General features: G+C 37.7%; 1 protein-coding gene across 4 annotated transcripts in view; it reads left to right on the top strand.

Moving 5' to 3' along the window:
• The window catches only part of ERCC6L2 (ERCC excision repair 6 like 2), a 153,315-nt gene that overhangs the window by 122,583 nt on the left and 10,834 nt on the right, over positions 1 to 19,898 (top strand). Inside the window, exon 18 of one of the 4 annotated variants that reach the window (XM_055579006.1) lies at positions 13,598 to 14,508. The exons of the other annotated variants lie outside the window; for them this stretch is intronic. Within the exon in view, the coding sequence (XP_055434981.1) occupies positions 13,598 to 13,726 (129 nt within the window). The 3' untranslated portion in view covers positions 13,727 to 14,508. Of the gene's footprint in view, positions 1 to 13,597; positions 14,509 to 19,898 lie in introns of those variants that run through there. 4 annotated transcript variants of the gene reach the window in all.

The following is a 19,898-nucleotide window of genomic DNA, read 5'->3' on the forward strand; positions in this document are numbered from 1 at the left end:
GCGTGGAATCTATTCAGATGTCTGTCTGAATTAGAACTCTACCTGATACATACTTCCTTTGTGACCATGAAAAAGTTACTTACCTTCTCTGCCTCAGTTTTCTTGTGCTTAAAATGCAGGTAATTATACTTCTTACTTCAAAAGGTTCTTGTGAAGACTAAATGAGGTAATGCCTATAAAATGCTTTGAACAGTATCTGACAGAAAGTAAGCAGTTAATGAATAGTAAGTATAGTCATTGCAACCAATGGATAAGACTGATGTCAGGTCTTTAACTTCCCTAGAAGGTGAAAATCAACAAGGACATATAATCTATAAACAGTCTTGCGTGCCCAGTCGCTTCAGTCATGTATGACTCTTTGCAGCCTCATGGACTGCAGCCCGCCAGGCTCCTCAGTGCAGGGGATTGTCCAGGCAAGAATAGTGGAGTGGGTTGCCATGCCCTCCTCTAGGGGATCTCCCTGACCCAGGGATCAAACCTGCATCTCCTGCATTGCAGGCAGATTCTTTACCACTGAGCCACCGAGGAAGCCCTGCAATCATATTTGACTATAAGTAAAAGAATGGGTGGTGCTAGTCTGTCTGGGGCTTTGAACTTCCTTTTAAATAAAAAACTAAAAATGCTTATGCTATTAATATAGTATTTTTCAAATTTTTATATGTGACTAAGTTTTTGTTTATGAAAACAAAGTCACTCGGTGCTTTATAATTTATATTAATTTTATTTTAGGCTTTTCTGTATTAGAGTGAAAACTATGAGTGACTTTTCTGTTTAGAGCTGATAGATCTAGTTTCTGCTTAGGTTCATCACTTTAAGTGATTGCTTCTAACTCATGATATCCCCATGGCTGCCAACATTCATTCAAATGAGTGAGACTGCACTCTGCCATCAAACTAGTTGTTTTGCATCTCAATACGTAGTACTCTGGGTTTTCTTCATTATAATTCTTCTGGAGACTAGAAACTAATAAAGTCAGTGAGATGGAATGATGGTAGTATCATGTTTCTCTTTACTAAAACTATTTGTAAAGATGATTTGAAATATTGATGACATTTCAAAGTCATTCACAGAATTTCTAAGGAAAAAACTGTTCACAGCCACTGATTTTTATCATATCTGGTTGATGATACTTCAACACCTTTAATGAGTAAATCACTGAAACACACCACCATCTTTGGTTAGAGATGTGTATGTCACTCACTGAGAGGTTTTGCAGCTCGCTGTGTGGTGATAGGTGGCAATGATGGAGTTGCAGTCTAAAAAAAAACTTTTAAACCATTATGGAAGGAAAAGAGAATAAACTAAAGGTAAATAAAAAAGATGAAGGCAAAAAGGCTCAGCCATAGTATTAGAAATGTTGACAACCCTCTTCTTTCTGAAATCTCCAAATATCCCAGGACCTCCCAGCTCCAGTACAGTATCTTTCTTCTAGGGTTTACATCCAGAATCTTTTGATTTACTGAGAGTTCTTTTGAGCGCTTCATGTCTGTCATCAAAGATTTATTAGAGACCTTTGTGTTTGAAAAGAGTTTGTGTGTGTGTGTGTGTGATGTCCGTGTGTGGTCTTCGGTGTATGTGTTTGCGTCTGCAGCCAGATGCAGATGTGCTGCCTCAGTTCCTAAGAAAACACAATAAGTCCTATTTATTTGTATGAAGGCAACACAAGATTAACAGCGGCCACAATATGCAAGTATTTTACTTCCCAAGGAATACTGTAATTGAGTCTAAGTGAGAGCCTTTAACTGAATTGCAAAGGAATATACTAAATGAAAAACTTACAAAGGAGAAATAATGTACACTGCAATCATAAATAACATATTGTAGTCTTTCAGAGTTTCTCAGTCCTTTGATGTAATTATTAGAAACCAAAATGGCAAAAGCTATGAATCAAATCAAATTCAACCATATATTAGGAAAATTTTTAAAATATACTGTCTTTCCCATATTTCTTTTGGTTTCTTACAGTATATACTTTTATAAATTAATTTCTACTTACAGAACATATTTGATAGATATGTTGAATTAAAACCTTAAATTTCTAATTATGCCTGTTTAGTTTAGCAGTACAAAACTATGTAAAAGAAGAACTTGCTTTACATTCAGTTGTGCTTAGATATTTCAGAACCATTTCTGAGAACAGCTTATTTTAAAAGATAAGATGTTTGATAAGAGGGAAAACCTGTGTGATTCAGGCTTAAGCTTAGACCAAACAGGAATGTTTAAGCACTGGAAGAAATGGATAATACCTTTATAAAAGTTAACTTGTTCTTTTACTATATGGAAGTTTGTCATAAAACTACTATACCTGTGTGATATGGTACCTCATTTTTTCAGTCAACTGTTATGTTTTCAACTTAAGCTTACTTAAAGTTTTCTGAAAAGATTATACAAAGACAGCATTCAATTAAGGATTAATCACTATGGCAACTGAGATGTGGTGACTGAAAGGGGGAGGATGTATTCTCCCCTCAGTTTCCTGCCAGCTGTCATAGTCAACCTCTGTTGCCTGAATCCAAGCCAAAATATAGACTGTGACCAACTCGAAGAAACTATATCTGTATTTTTATAAATTGGTACAAGTATCAGACTATAAAAGAAGACTTAATCCCCTAAATGGGATGACAGACACTTGGCACTCTTGCCAGTGTTTGACAGAGAAATAACGGGTTGCTTTGTAGTAAAACCTGGATTAATAGTAAACCCTTCTTTATGTTACTGCAGCGTGGTGTAAATGAGAGAACTAAGCATGCTGTCAGCCTGGGGGCGGAGGTGGCATGGGGGAGAGTCTTTTATATAACCAGTGCAGGTTTAAGCACTGTTCAGAATACTGTAAATACAAAATGTTGTCTTAGTAAGAACTTCTCTTTCTCGTATTTGTATTAGATTGGCATTTTGTAGGTTACTTAAAGAAAGGATTTTTAGGAGCTATGGTGGATTTGATTGCAGTATGTTTATACAGCTTTTGGAGTCAGCAAGGAGAGATGGGCTATTTACAGTAAGCAGACTTTGGGGAGATACAGCATTCCATTAGATTTTTCAGGATAGTGAATGGCATGATGGTTTAAAGTGATTGTTCACAAACGACTGGTTTATGAAGTAGTCCAGTAAGTAAAGTGTATGGTTTCACCATGCAGTGGAATTAACTCTTGCTGGGTGGGATTTTTCATGGTCTTATCATTTTTCTGTCTTGAGATGTTAATTTTGTAGTATTTGCATCAGAAAGTTTTTCTTCCAAGTGATTTTAGTAAAGATCAGATTTTTAAAGTTGTATGTGTATATGTATAAAATTATGGAACCAGTGTTGGCATGAAGAAGACTTTTGTATTTCTATCCTTAGAACTAGGATTGATTCAGAGAGATAGACAGTGGCATTTGTGAAAATCATCTGTTACCTAGGCACAGGAATGAGAGTCTGGTGTTACCTGTAAATACGTATTCCACTTCTAGCTCTTGGCGATGAGGAGCTGGGGCATCCTTCCTCACAGTGAGGTCACTAAGTACACACATGCTGGAGTAATGTCACTAATGAGCCAATGGGGACAAAACCACATTCAGTTCTTGCCAGAAAGGCATCAGTTCAGTTCAGTCGCTCAGTCGTGTCTGACTCTTTGCGACCCCACGAACCACAGCACGCCAGGCCTCCCTGTCCATCACCAACTCCCAGAGTCCACCCAAACCCATGTCCATCGAGTTGGTGATGCCATCCAACCATCTCATCCTCTGTTGTCCCCTTCTCCTCCTGCCCTCAATCTTTCCCAGCATAAGGGTCTTTTCAAATGAGTCAGCTCTTCGCATCAGGTGGCCAAAGTATTGGAGTTTCAGCTTCAATATCAGTCCTTCCAATGAACGCCCAGGACTGATCTCCTTTAGGATGGACTGATTGGATCTCCTTGCAATCCAAGGGACTTTCAAGGGTCTTCTCCAACACCACAGTTCAAAAGCATCAATTCTTCAGTGCTCACCTTTCTTTATAGTCCAACTCTCACATCCATAATGACTACTGGAAAAACCATAGCCTTGACTAGATGGACCTTTGTTGGCAAAGTAATGTCTCTGCTTTTTAATATGCTGTCTGCTACTGCTAAGTCACTTCAGTCATGTCCGACTCTGTGTGACCCCATAGACGGCAGCCCACCAGGCCCCTGCCAGTCCCTGGGATTCTCCAGGCAAGAACACTGGAGTGTGTTGCCATTTCCTTCTCCAATGCATTAAAGTGGAAAGTGAAAGTGAAGTCGCTCAGTCGTGTCCGACTCTCAGCGACCCCATGGACTGCAGCCCACCAGGCTCCTCCGTCCATGGGATTTTCCAGGCAAGAGTACTGGAGCGGGGTGCCATTGCCTTCTCCGTAATATGCTGTCTAGGTTGATCATAACTTTCCTTCCAAGGAGTAAGCGTCATTTAATTTCATGGCTGCAATCACTATCTGAAGTGATTTTGGAGCCCAGAAAAATAAAGTCAGCCACTGTTTCCACTGTTTCCCCATCTATTTGCCATGAAGTGATGGGATTGGATGCCATGATCTTGATTTTCTGAATGTTGAGCTTTAAGCCAACTTTTTCACTCTTTCTTTCACTTTCATCAAGAGGCTCTTTAGTTCTTCACTTTCTGCCATAAGGGTGGTGTCATCTGCATATCTGAGGTGATTGATATTTCTCCCGGCAATCTTGATTCCAGCTTGTGCTTCTTCCAGCCCAGCATTTCTCATGATGTTCTCTGCATATAAGTTAAATAAGCAGGTGACAATATACAGCCTTGACGTACTCCTTTTCCAGAAAGGCATGCTAGGCTAAGTCACTTCAGTCGTGTCCGACTCTGTGTGACCCCATAGACGGCAGCCCACCAGGCTCCGCCGTCCCTGGGATTCTCCAGGCAAGAATACTGGAGTGGGTTGCCATTTCCTTCTCCAACCAGAAAGGCATACATGTTTATTATTGTATTTATGATTATTACTTATTGCTTACTAGTAGGGGTGATGAGTAAAGCTCTTTCTCTTATTCTATGCAATGACCTGTTACTATTTTTGTTATTAGTGTGTGTGTTAGTTGCTTAGTTTTGTCCGACTCTTTGCAACTCCATGGACCCTATAGCCTGCCAGGCTCTGTTAGTAGCACCAATAATAAAATATGTTAGAATACCATAAAAGATATCTAGTTCAGTCCTCAAATTTTATAGATAAAGGACCCACCTTGAATTGTGCCTGGTTTATCATAAAGAATACTATAGAAAAAAATTATATTTGACAGTAATTATAAGCTAATGTGACAATGGCCTGGGCTGATAAAAATATTCTTTGCTCATTAGAAAATAGCTTGATTCTAACTCTTCTCCTAGCTGGTCATTGTTCCAGTTGCTTAGAAGATTGATAAGGCTTCTTTGAACAGTTTCTCTGTTTAGAGTGGTTGGAAGATTATAAATAGTTTAAAAATAGTATTTCTTCAAATAGTGCTTTCTAAAAGAATCCACCTGCCAATGTAGGAGATGCAAGAGACACTGGTTCAATTCCTGGGTCAATAAGATCCCCTAGAGGAGAAAATGGCACCCCACTCCAGTGTCCTTGCTGAGAGAATCCCATAGACAGAGGAGCCTGGTGGGCTATAATTCATGAGGTCGCAGAGTCTAACATGACTGAGCATCTGAGCATAAGTAACAATATAAAGGCTTAGAGATATAAGGCCTCATTGAGCTCTGATTGACTTTACCTAGTGACTTAACAGAATGTTAAGCACTTAATTGCCCTTTTCAAATGTATATTTTATCCCTCTGTGAAAACCATGGTATCAATTGGACATGGCCACTTAATGGAAACACCTATCATCTTATCTGAGAATCCTGCCTCTACACATATGAATTCTGAGTTTTATAGGATGAATAAAGTGAAATTATAAGGATAGGGAATCATAGTATTTCAGAACTTGAAGGATTCTTGGAGACTAATGCAAACAATACTATTTTACTGATTTTTTTTCTTTTTAATGAGATGGTATATGACTTCCCTCAGGCTCAACAGTGGCAGTCAGCTTAAATCCCTGTAGTCTTTCAATCCTTTTGGTTTCTCCTGTGCTTTCCCCCAGTTCCTTTACTTTCTATTTTGCTTTGGAGATTTTCCTTTTTTTTTCTAATTCTATTTTGCTTTTCCAATATGACAAATCAGTCTAATTTTTCAAGATAACTTGTCTATTAATAATTTCCCTCACTTTAGCAGTTAAACAAAAAATTCGGGTATTCAGTCGAATACATTCGACTGAATGTATCTTTCCCTTTAAAAATCTTTTTTTAGATAGTTAAAACTATCTGGACTCAAGAAATACTGTAAGACTTGGCAGTATCTACTCAGCCTTTGTTGTCCTAACCTCCCAAATCTCCAAACCTCTCTACCTCTCAGCATGTAACTCAGATGTGTCACTCTTTGACAAAGCCTGCCCCAATTCCAACATAAGCTGTAGGTAATTCCTTCTTCGGAAAAGGCAATGGCACCCCACTCCAGTACTCTTGCCTGGAAGATCCCATGGGTGGAGCAGCCTGGTAGGCTGCAGTCCATGGGGTCACTAAGAGTCGGACACAACTGAGCGACTTCACTTTACTTTTCACTTTCATGCATTGGAGAAGGAAATGGCAACCCACTCCAGTGTTCTTGCCTGGAGAATCCCAGGGACAGGGGAGCCTGGTGGGCTGCCGTCTATGGGGTCGCACAGAGTTGGACACAACTGAAGCGACTTAGCAGCAGCAGAAGCTGTCCTTCTTACGCTTTTTCTGTTTCATGTAATAGTACTTTGGCCTAGTTATTCTAACATATGCCTTTCAAATTTTTATCAGTTAGGTAAGTATACAACTTCTCTTCTAGTAAAACCCTGGACTTTAAAAATAGCAGAATATATCTCTGATTCTCATTTGATAACTCTGGAGACCTAAAATAGTGTCTTGTATATAATTGAATCTTTTTGAATAATTTAGGTTTTCAGTTGTTGTCAGGGTATAATGATCCCCATCACTGTGTTCTGAAAATTAAATAGTTTAAACTATCTTTTCTATAAACAAATCTCAGAATTTTCCTAAAAATCCTCTGGCAATGACGTGGCATTGTTCAGAGCTACTGAATGTATTTATAATCAGCCAAGGGAAACAATCCCTCCTTATCTGAATTAGAAGTATTCTCAGATTTGCCTGTCATTCATGGTCTTCAATAAACTTACTCAGTCTACACCTCCAACCAAATCATCTATTGGCTGATCCTTCACTCCCAATTCAAGTTTCACTCCCTCCATAAAACCTCAGTCTTCAGAGATCACTCTATTCCAAGCTCCTTCCACACCTGTTCTCTGTGCCTATCATCACTGTAGACGTGGTGGATACCGTGTTAGTATTTGCTCTCTTCTCATGTATGTTACAAACTTCTTAAGGATCAGGACCACGGCGTACATGTCCATTAGCATCACCACTTAGCAACAGGCAATACAGAGTGGAAGTTCAGAAAACATTTGTTACTAATAATTCCTGCAAGAAATTACTACATAATGCAGATGCCCACAACAGTTTTCACTGTGAGTATAGGCTCCACATACTAATGTTAAAAGGAGTATTCTAGCAGATGATATAAAGACATAATCATTTTAAAGTGAAAAGTGAAAGTGAAGTCGCTCAGTCATGTCTGACTCTTTTGCGACCCCATGGACTGTAGCCTACCAGGCTTCTCCCTCCATGGGATTCTCCAGGCAAGAGTACTGGAGTGGGTTGCCATTTCCTTCTCCAGAGGATCTTCCCAACTTAGGGATCAAACCCAGGTCTCCCGCATTCCTCTGAGCCACCAGGGAAGAGCAGCATAAATGCTGGTATTCTTCATCTTCACTCATTATCTGTCATCTGTTGACCATAGTTCTAGCATAGGAAACCCACTCAAGGGAGAACGTGGAGAATGGCGTCAGAAAGATATCCCCATCCAAGCAGTCACTTTGGGGGAGTAATTTTTTGTGTTCCAAAGTTCTATAAAATATCTGTTTTGTTTCTTTATTCTGTGGCATGTAAGGCTTGTCTCAATTTGGTGCTAGCCTGCTTTTCCAGTCTCATTCTGAGACACTCATTCAGAATTACTGACAGTAACTTTGTGCCGGGCACTGTAGTAGACCCTGAGGGTAGCAAGCTGAACAGGTTCTTCCTAGTCATCCTTCAGTTTATGAATTAGTCTTCAAGCACACCGTGGATTTTTACCCTTCCATGTCTTTGCTCTTGTGTTTCTTTTGTTTAAAATTCCATTCTACCCGTGTCTGCCTGTTGAACTCCAACTCCTTGTATCATTAGTGACAGTTCTTCTCTGTCTTCTCCAAAGCGATGTAAATGTTTTCCTCATCTTTACTTGTGTGTGTATATGCATGTATGTATGCTATAGCACTTATTGTATTATGTGACACCTTATATATATCTGCAGAAGGGAAAGGCTACCCACTCCAGTATTCTGGCCTGGAGAATTCCATGGACTGTATGGGATCGCAAAGAGTCAGACATGACTGAGTGACTTTCACTTCATTTCACAGGATGCATTCAGTAGCATAGAATAGAATAACCATCTGAAAATAACCTATGCAATAGGCTGTTAACTAATTCACATAACAGCAAGTCTGGAGGGAAATATTTCCAGGTGTAATGCTACAGTCCAGTGACATCATAAGATATCAGCCTCTCTGATTTTCTTCTCCACTGTCCTTAGCGAGTTAATTTTTAGTTCCATGAGGCCTTTTTCCTCATGTTACAAGATGACTGCTACATCTCAAGAACCTGTTTGCTCATACAAATGTATCCAAGGACAGGAAGCTGTGCTCCTCTTCATGTGTCTCTCCCTTTGTTCTGGAGGAAAATCTTTCTGGCAGGACGTAATTGGCTTGATTAATCTCAGTTCATCCGCTAAGAACTGAGAGGGCAGTCAGCCTTTCCTGAGCACATGACCATAACCCATTCCCAATATCTAAATATTTAACAACAAATATGCTTTTTTGATGTTGTATAATTTGAATGTGTCAACATTTTGAAGATATGCATAACTGACTTGCTGTTTTCCAGATGAACAGTGAATTATATTACAAAATCATGCATAGGGAAAAAATTCAGCCAAAGTACAAAATATACCAATGAATTTTCATTTTAGTAATGTAAAAAATTCTGATGTGGTTTCAAATATTACATGAAACTAACCTTGATTGAATTTTGATAAAGTATCAAAAAAGAATATCTATAGTTATCTGAAAAGGCTATGAAAATATTCTTCCCTTTTTCAATTATATATCTATATGAAGCTGATTTTCTTCATATACTCCAACTAAGACAGTATTGTTGCAGCAGACTGAATGCAGAAGCAGATACGAGAACCCAGCTGTCTTTTATTAAGCCAGCTACTAAAGACATTTGTAAAAATGTAAAATATAGTCAGTCTTCTGGTTAGTTTTTTGTTTGTTTGCCTTGGAAAATATAAACTTTTTGTTGGTAAAAAGAGTTATTTAAGTTAACACGTAATTATTTTTATTTTTAATAAATTAATTGTTTTAAACTTGCAGTAGATATAACCCACATAAACAAAATCTCTTTGGGGTCCTCAATAATTTTTAAACTATACAACGGTCCTAAAACCAAAAAGTTTCAGAATTGCCATCTTAGACCATGTGGACAGGGTCGCTTGATTATTAAATTCAGTTCTAGTGGAACATACTTTCAGTTGGCCTTTCTCAGTGTGAACGCTTAACTTCCTCTGCTACATGGCTCATGAAAGCATATCAGAATAGAAGAGACTGAAAATGATGTGGTTATGTGAAACCTACTCTAATTCACTAAAAAGGAGAATTATTCAGTTTTCAGTACTTGATTATAAACAATAATCTGCACCCAGCTTCACAACTAGTAGCAGTGTCCCAGTGCCATTTGTGGCTCGGTGCTTGAAATGTTCTTTCCTGGACACTGGAGAGCCATCCATAGCCTTGTAACTGAATCAGCCTACATAGAAGCCTACACTTACTCTGGTTGGAGGCCTAGAGGAAGGAAGTGAGAGCCTCAGCTCCCTGTGGGAAGTGCCAGCCACTGGAAGGGCAAGCAGGGGCGGCTGCCTGCCAAGAAAGACTTGAACATTTTTCCATCAGGACCACCCTTCCGTGGTCTTTGCACTAACAAGTATTATTTAATGTAGAACCTTCAAGTAATCTTTACAGACATTTTTATATTAACATAAATATTATATGTAAAGATTTAAAATTTAGTCAGGATTATAAGATGCTAAGGACCTTATTCATTACAACTTACTGGCGATCCTAAAAAAGACTAGTTGAATTGTGAACTTTAAATATGGAAGAGACTGATGGGGGTCCCGGATCCAAATTCTTATCCCTTAGATCCTGATCTCCAAATCCCTCATTACTCCTTAGGATAATGAGGCTCAAAAAGATTTAAAAAAAAAAAGAAAAAAGACTTTTCCCAAATTTACTCAATAAATGACCAAGGAAGGCCTAGACACCAGGGCTTGTAGTGCCGAGTCCTTGCTCAGACAGCTACCCCAGAAGGCCCTAGATCTTGCTCTAGCCTTTGTGTATAGGAAGTATTAAGGGGAATCTACTGCCTGGCCATCCTCCCATGAAGGTCTGAGATTATATTAGCAGAAACTCCCCGTTGCTGGTCCGCAGGCTTTTTTGAAGGTGATTGCCACCGTCTCACCTGGCCCTTTCCTGCAGGTTGACTTCTGTGGCAGTCCCTCCAGGTTCCCAGGTGCCAGGGAGACAGGGCTTCTGCATTTCTGTTCATAGTGTGTGCCCCACGGGAGTCAGCTGTACTCCAGAGGCCATCGCTTTGTTCTTTCAAATAGATGAGTTTCTTGGACAGTGAGAAATGGATGTTGTGCACCAAAAAAAAAAGGAAGCTAGGCTCAGGGCAGCCTGTCCTTTTGTGGCTCACTCTAAAAGCAAAGTACTACCAAAAAAGAAAATACATATGTATCTATATATATAAAAAACTGAATTGTAACTGTTACTCCTTCCAGGAGGAAAACAGACCCATAATTACAAACTTTAATCTCCCTTTACCACCTAAAAAAAGGGGAGGGAGGGAAGGTTTGAATTTGAATCTAAGTTTGTTTTTTCAGATTTGAATGGCATTTTTAAACATATGCAGAAAATTATACTTCACTGTATATTTGTGGTGGGTCCTCTAACCAGCTGGCTTTTCTCCAGAGTCTGAGTGAAGGCAGTTCAGGGGTATCTCACAGTTGCCTTTGGTTTTTGTTGAGTATTGGAAAACTGCATTTACAGTAATATTTTCTGCCTCCAGGCAGAAATCTTGAATGATCACTTGAAGGATAAGGACTTTTTCACAATTGTGCAAAGATCCTTGAAGTTCTTTGTCATTTTGGACTCTCAGATGCCATTTGAATGAATTTATTTACATGTGCTATATGTTTTTATAGAACTCCTGATTCCCTGCTTTGCAAAGACAAGCAAGTTTATGACTTTTTTTATGTGTTTACAGGGTTTGGCCTTTACCCAAAGAGAGATTTCTTTTTTAATCTTTTGTTTGAACAGATGTGTAAACAAAAGCATTGCTGCCTCTCAGACTTAACTATTTAAGGTTTAATGAAGAAAAAAAGTGAAAGCATTTTTTAAAAAAAAAGTCTTTGTGGCAAAGTTAGTGTGATCAGACCAATGTGAGGGACTTTGGCTACACAACGTGCCCAGCTCTGACAGTGACCATAGACTGCCTTGTGAAACTCTGTGCTATTCTCAGGAACAAGTGAACCTTCCTGGAAGGGGCAGCTCCTCTGGTGATTCTTAGGATCCAAACTCAGGCTTCTCGATGGGTCAGAGCCATTGGGACCTTCCATTGCCTTTGAAAATGTCCTCCCTGATTTCCGTTTTCTCAATGACTAATCAAGGCTAAGGACTTCCCTGGTGGCTCAGTGGTAAAGAATCCGCCTGCTAAGCAGGAGATGCAGATTGGATCCCTGCGTTGGGAAGATCCCTTGGAGAAGGAAATGGCAACCCATTCCAGTATTCTTGCTTGGGAAATCCCATGGACAGAGGAGCCTGGTGGGCTACAGTCCATAGGGTCCTAAAAGAGTCAGACATGACTTAGCAACTAAACAACAACAGCAAAAAATCAAGGCTAATCATCTGATTATGGAAAAAAACGGTGAATGTGGCTGTTAAATACACATTGCTCTTTGTTCTGATGTATGCTCTGTAATATGTTTTCTAAGGTGAGAAAAACCAGCTCAGCAGACAGATCCATTCCAAAATTGCTTAATAAAAATTTCACTACCTCCTGGTAGCCTACCACAAACAGGCTACCCATCCTATCAGGCTGTTTTTCATCATACATTATCCCCTTCGAAGCTTCCTCTACTTGTGAGGGGTACAAATGATTAGAATAGGAATCGGCATTATCTGCACCAGCTATGAATGTGTCTCCAGTAATTAGCCTCAAAGAGATTAAGAAAGATGGCACAGATTACAATAGTATTTCTCCTGCCAAAATGGAAACTAGAGGCCATTCGTGGTTGTTTTTGAAACAGTCTCCTGAATTGTAATGCTTCCTGCCCCATTTGTTGCCCACAGGTGGGTGTGTATGGGAAAACTGATCCCTATCAACTTTTCCCTTTTCCTTGCTATTCCTATCTAGATGCCCTCTATAGTTCTTTAGTAATTTGCCTCCAAAATTATTTTTTACTTCAAAGAAAGAGGGTTTTTTTTTTTTCCCTTAAACATTCTCTGCACTGAGGCTTTCCTGATGAGTCAGTGGTAAAAACCCATCTGCCAGTGCAGGAGACATAGGTTTGACCCCTGATCCGAGAAGATCCCACATGCCTCGGAGTAACTAAGCTTGTGTACACCACAACTACTGAGACTGTGCTCAAGAGCCTAGGATCCGCAACTGTTGAGCCCACATGCTGCACCTACTGAAGCCCACATGCCTAGAGCCTTTTCTCTGCAACAAGAGAACCCACCGCAGTGAGAAGGTCTCACATTGCAGCTAGAGAAAAGTTTAAGCAGCAACGAAGACCAAGCACAGACAAAAATTAATTAATAGATAAATTTTTTTAATTTATTTTTTAAATTAAAAAAATATATATATTTAAAAGACCACATTCTCTGCACTATTCCAGTGAAGTTTTCTATTTGTTGTTATTGTTGTCTAGTCGCTAAGTCGTGTCCAACTCTTTTGCTAGCCCCATGGAGTATAGCCTGCCAGGCTCCTCTGTTCATGGGATTTCCCAGGCAAGAATACTGCAGTGGGTTGCCAGTTCCTTCTCCAGGGGATCTAACCCAGGGATCCAACCTATGTCTCCTGCATTGCAGGCAGATTCTTTACCACTGAGTCACCTGGGAAGCCACCTGGGAAGTTTTCTATTATGTAAAGATAAATTTCATATGTAGCAGAGTAAATAGGAAAATGCTAATGTACTCATATGGCTGTGAAGTAGGGGGAATATTCCCTTTTTTCCTATTCTCAATACACGGGCAACAAAGATTATTTGCAAACTTTTTCATTTTTTATTTCTTCTTACTCTTTCAATTGAAAATCTATGTATACCTTATCTTCTTTTTTCAGTTCAATTAAAATAATGCTGTTGGCTTAGGTCTCATTTCAGTTCAGTGTCTCAGTCGTGTCCAGCTCTTTGCGACCCCATGACTTGCAGCACACCAGGCCTCCCTGTCTGTCACCAACTCCCGGAGTTCACTCAAACTCATGTCCATCGAGTCAGTGATGCCATCCAGCCATCTCATCCTCTGTCGTTCCCTTCTCCTCCTGCCCCCAATCCCTCCCAGCATCAGAGTCTTTTCCAATGAGTCAACTCTTCGCATGAGGTGGCCAAAGGACTGGAGTTTCAGCTTTAGCATCATTCCTTCCAAAGAACACCCAGGACCGATCTCCTTTAGAATGGACTGGTTGGATCTCCTTGCAGTCCAAGTCTTCTCCAAAACCACGGTTCAAAAGCATCAATTCTTCGGCACGCAGCTTTCTTCACAGTCCAACTCTCACATCCATATATGACTACTGGAAAAACCATAGCCTTGACTAGACGGACCTTTGCTGGCAAAGTAATGTCTCTGCTTTTGAATATGCTATCTAGGTTGGTCATAACTTTCCTTCCAAGGAGTAAGCGTCTTTTAATTTCATGGCTGCAATCACCATCTGCTTAGGTCTAATGCCTTGTAATACAAACAGTACACTTGGGGATTAAAAGAAAAAAGATACTTACTGTCAAAAGTCTTTTGAATGTCTCATACTATTAATCTAAAGATAAACTTTCCTCCTAGAATCAATATAAATCTAAAACTTTACAATAAGAAATAAATTGTCGAGGATTGTATATAGTTGACTAGGTCTAGTGTAAATTCATTTTGGCTACTCTAAAAGAAGAAATGCTTCCCTGTAAATGTACCCTCTTATTTGTTATAATCCTAATGTATATCTTTTACAACTTAAAATTATAGCATTTATTTTACGGAATGTATACTTTATACATGTTTCAATAGTAATTTTAATGATGTATTTTCAAATGTATTTTATAGAGACATTAGAAAAATGAATAATGATTTTATATTTTTATCAAAATTAAGTCAGCAGATATTCATGATATATTGTGCAGCATAGCATATTATTGTGTTTTATAATAATTTTAAATGGAGTATAATCTATAAAAAATAATGAATTACTATGTTTTATACCTAAAACTAATATAATATTGTAAATGAACTGTGCTTCAATTTTTTAAAAAGTAGATATTTATGAAGTCTTTGAAGTGAGCCATTTCCACAGTAAACACTTAATTGTGGATAGGTAAGGAGATTATTTTGGCCAAAATATATTAAAATAATTACCACTTGTAGAAATAATATTTAGTGTTTTGGTTGAATTAAATAATTTTCATATTCTGAATTTTGTTTTTAATAACAAATATTTCTTTTTCTGACAATAACATTTAAATTTTTTTAATTATATAAATCAGATTAGGATTTAACACAATTAGCCATGGCCTACCTTTTACCTTTTTAGACCTGTTTAATTCTGAAGGGAGAGAATTTTTCCTCTACTTTTCAACTTTCAATTGGCTGCTCCACACAGGAAACAGCCAAAGGAGGAAGATATATTTCTACTCATAAATTGGAATTATTTCAATATTCTTTGATAGATTTAGCTTTTTTAAGTAACCCATGGAGCTTCTCTGGTAGCACAGCTGGTAAAGAATCTGCGTGCAGTGCGGGAGACCTGGGTTTTATCCCTGGTTGGGAAGATGCCCTGGAGGAGGGCATGGCAGCCCACTCCAGTATTCTTGCCTGGAGAATCCCATGGACAGAGGAGCCTGGCAGACTACAGTCCACAGGATAGCAAAGAGTTGGACATGACCGAAGTGACTTAGCACAGCACAGCACAAGTAACCCCACATTTCCATTCAGTTAATCACATCATCAAATGGATTTTTTAAACTATATATTTACATTATTTAGAAATAATTACTATACTCTTTACACTTACTGAATTTTATTTTTAATAAATATTCCATAAGTTAAATTTGATTATTTTCGTAAAAGTACCATAGTAGACATAACTAACAATATCCAATAATTTATGAAAATAATCATGAACATAGCAGTTACTATTATAAATTAAACTCAGTGTCAAGCTTTGTAAAATACTTATTAGCAGACATATTTGTATTATACAAATACTATGCAAAGTTCTTGTCTTCATAATTTCCTCCTTGACATTATAACCATAAATCTTAAGAAGAAGGAAACCTACATCAGCATCATGGAGTGTAGAGATAATTCCTCAAAGCAAATCTTGGATAATTTTGAAGAAACTTTTTAGGGAAAAAAAGTTTACTATCAATTAGCGGTTTTTATGGGAACGGGGCTTTCTGCTTTCTTCATGTTAAATGATCTCAAAATTTCCTATTGAATACAGACATAGAGTTCCAACTGTTGGCCATTCTGTTCTCTGGTGGAAAGAGTGGATTTATTTTGCTTTCCTGAGCTGGCAGTCTTACCTTCTACCATAATGTTAAGAAGCAATAACATTATCTTTTAAATTCTTAATCCAGCTCATTTTGCTGAATTTTTCATTTCTTGACCTTTCATTACTGTTGCTACTTCATACTGTTGCCCCAGTGTCGTACGACTTCCCAGCTTTGACATAAGTGGTAGTAAATGAGTTTGCATCTTATTTCACATAATTTGGAATCTTTTCATCTTGGTCACAGGCCTTGTACTTTGCTTTATAATAAATTATAACTGCCCCTGGAATTGCAACTGCATTATGTCACTATTTTCCTTATATTATCTATTGTAAAAGATACTATTTTACTACAAAATAGTGACACCAGCTTTTATAACCAGGGCATCAAAGTGTTTATTAAACAAATTAGTAAATGAAATTTTGTTTCACAGCCTTGTTTCAGTAAGTGTTAAACTACCCTACTAAAATGGAAATCTGAACCTAGATTTTTTTTTTAAATAAAAGATGGAATATTGAGCCCATGTGAGAGAAAAATGCTTTTCTGTTTGCATTATTATCTAAAATAATCAGATTTTAAAGTGCAGAATATTTGTCATAAATTTAAAATTCACATGTCTGATAGCTATGATTGGAAAAGTTGAATTTTCCTGAAGAATATGTAAAACTAATTTAAGAAAAAGTGTATCTGGGGTTTGAAATATGAGTTTTATAATACTTCCAGCATCAGAAAGACCCAGAGTAATCATGTAAATAATTGAAGATTGCCATTGCTTGGCATGAGTTCTCCATAACTTCAGAAATTATGGTATATGAGGAGGGCATGTTCCTGGTTGGCCCAGTTCCTTCTCTTTTGGCTTATTCCCTTTATCCCCACATAGACATTACCATCCCTCCTTATAATAATGGACAATTATTTCTTGGGAATCATCAAAGCTTTTTTATTAGGAACTTTTAAAATTCATCTTATTTTCTTGTGATGTGAAATAAATGCATCAAATCTCTTTCAAATTTATCTTTAGTGATGAAAATTTTTCTCTCTTTATTAATAATGTTTTAAAATTTAGGAAATGATGTCTTTGAGGAAAGTACTTTCAGCATTACTGACTGATGCAAAGCCCTAGTTCAAACTGACAACCTGGCATTTTGTGATGCCCATCTGAATCACAGTAGATTTTGAAGAAGTCTGTTTCTTTTCATTAGGAATGGTGTGCTTTAAAAAAAAAAAAAATACAATTATGTCTCTTGTTCAGTTTATTTCAATGAAATGAATATAAATTAAAGAGATAAATGATTTAATTTTAAAAAGGAATAAACTAAATGTGCCATCTTAAAAAGGGAGGGGTAACTCAGCATTTTTAAGTCCCTTAAGAGTACAAGCCTCTTTCTGTATGTAAATATTTTGGTTCTCAACTACATTGCATAGTAGCAGGAACATAATAGGTGCTTTGTAAGTATATGTGGAATGAAAGCCATCCCCCAGCCACATTCAATGATATGTACTACTTCAATCCCACTGAACACCTATAAAAGAAAGAATAATCGTCTTACGGAGAATTACTAATCTGTGTTTTGCAGCATTTGTATGCCTGCAGATTTCTTAAATGGTAGTTTAACTGGGTGTAGAATTCTAGGTTGGTAGGTTTTTTTCCTCCCTGCATGTTGAAGATGACCTCACTGTCTTCTGGTGGCAGTGATGATGATACCAGTAGAAGTAATGAGAAGTCTGCCTTTAGTTTGATTATTATTTCTTTGTGGAATAGCTTATCTTTTTTCTCTGTTTATAAGATATTCTCTCTTCTGTGATATAACAAGGTACAGATTTACTTTCATTTTTCACACTAGAGATTCTCCTTCTTTAGTTTGAAGATTCGTGCCTTCTTCTTCTCTGCCATTATATCTTTGGCATTATCTCTTCTATTTTCTCTATTCTATCCTTCTAATATTTTATAAATATGGTTTATCTTCTGACAGGTCTTCTGTCTCTTAATTTTTCTTTCTTGTTTGTCTTTTTTAATCTCTGCACAGCATTCTGAGTCATTTATTCTACCAGTTTATAAACTATCATTGTAAGGCTATTTAGCCTGCTTCTTAACACATATTTTAAGTTTGTTTCTATATCCTTTTTTCCCAAACCTATATTTCCCTTCTAGAGTTTGTATTTGGTTCTTTCTCAGATCTGGTGTTTTATAATACCTAGTACTTCCCTTATTTTTCTGGACATGCTAATGATTTAAAGTCTCTTTCACATTGCTTTGTAATCTATAATTCCTCAGATACAGATTCTCAACATTTATTGTATCTGCCCACTTTCATGTTAGTGGGTTTTGTGTGTTCTTTATAATTTTACCTGAGCTCTTCCCCCTGTGCTCCCCCTTAGAATCACAAGCATTCCCTAAACATAAAAAGTGTTCCTACGTTATGTTTTTGTATTTACCCCTCATTGAGATCTATGGTTTTCACTGATTCTGGGCTAGTTTTTTATGTTGGTTTTTAGCTTAGATTTTCCTTACAATGCAAGTGTGTTCCACAAATCGCACAGGCTGGACATGTTTTCACCAGTGATTCTATCAAGACCAAAAAAGTAGCCTGTGTCTATCCTGTGCCCCAGTTTGGGCTTTCCTAGCTTTAATTTGAAAATTGGATATCCTTTTAATTTTTGCTGTGTTTTTGGTTTGTTGATTGTTTAACTCAGAGAGTTAAATCTTTTTCATTTTCCGTCTACACATGGAGTCCTGTAGTCCAGAACTTAGGACCCATCCTTGGGGGCTGCTGAGCTTCAGCTCCCACCTGCTGCTGTGTTACTTTAATTTGGGCATCTAGAGATTTTCCTTTCTTATTTTTGAGCTCAAATATAACTTTATTGTTGTTGTCAAATTGCATCCAATATTTTCCAGGTGGCTCAGTGGTAAAGAATCCACCTGCCAATACAGGAGAGGCCAGAGACCCAGGTTCAATCCCTGGGTCTGGAAGATCCCCTGGAGAAGGGAATGGCTACCCACTCTAGTATTCTTGCCTGGAGAATTCCACAGACAGAGGTGCCTGGCAGGCTACAGTCCATGGGGTCACAAAAGAGTCCATGACTGAACGACTGAGCATACACACATTTCTTTTTTTTGAAATGAGATGGGGACTTTCCACATATTCACCATATCATTTTATCAGGGAAATTGGAATCATACAGTTTAAAATTATTTTTTCTTGACTCACTATTTTTAACAATTTGTGTTAAGCAAGAAACCATTAGTCTATAAAATAAATATGATTCTCTCTGTAATTTCAGTGCCCTATGGTAAACATCTTAACAATTACTTCTTGTAACTCAGTAGAGATTGAAGTAGGATTTATGAAAATAGTTTATTTCATTATCATATAAAGATTGTTATTTTAAAAAGTTTGACTACTTATATAAGATTAAATAACTGAAAGTCTGCTTAGTAATATTGACAAAAATTACTAAATTAAAAGTTTTTAAATATCTCATTTTATACCCTTATTTGCATCACTAATTTGTATCCTTATTTAGGAAAGTAGATGCCAGCATGTGTATCAGTATACCCACAGTCTTGACAGTAGAAATATCATATTACCATTACCTTGAGTATATCTTTAAGAAAGATATATCTTTAGCATATATCTTAATGAAAATAGAAGCATCACATTACTGCTAAATGTAGTATCTTTTTAAAGATCTAACAAGATCTGTTAATGATTATCACTTGGAGAATATGATATGGTTTGTTGGTTTAGTTGCTAAGTTGTGTCTGACTCTTGCAACCCCATGGGCTGTACCTTGCCAGGCTCCTCTGTCCATGGGATTCTCCAGGCAATAATACTGGAGTGGGTTGCTATTTCCTTCTCCAGGGGATCTTCCCACCCCAGGAATCAAACCCAGGTCTCCTGCATTGCAGGCAGATTCT

Source organism: Bubalus kerabau, chromosome 4 (genome assembly GCF_029407905.1).
Source record: "Bubalus kerabau isolate K-KA32 ecotype Philippines breed swamp buffalo chromosome 4, PCC_UOA_SB_1v2, whole genome shotgun sequence".
NCBI lineage: Eukaryota > Metazoa > Chordata > Mammalia > Artiodactyla > Bovidae > Bubalus > Bubalus kerabau.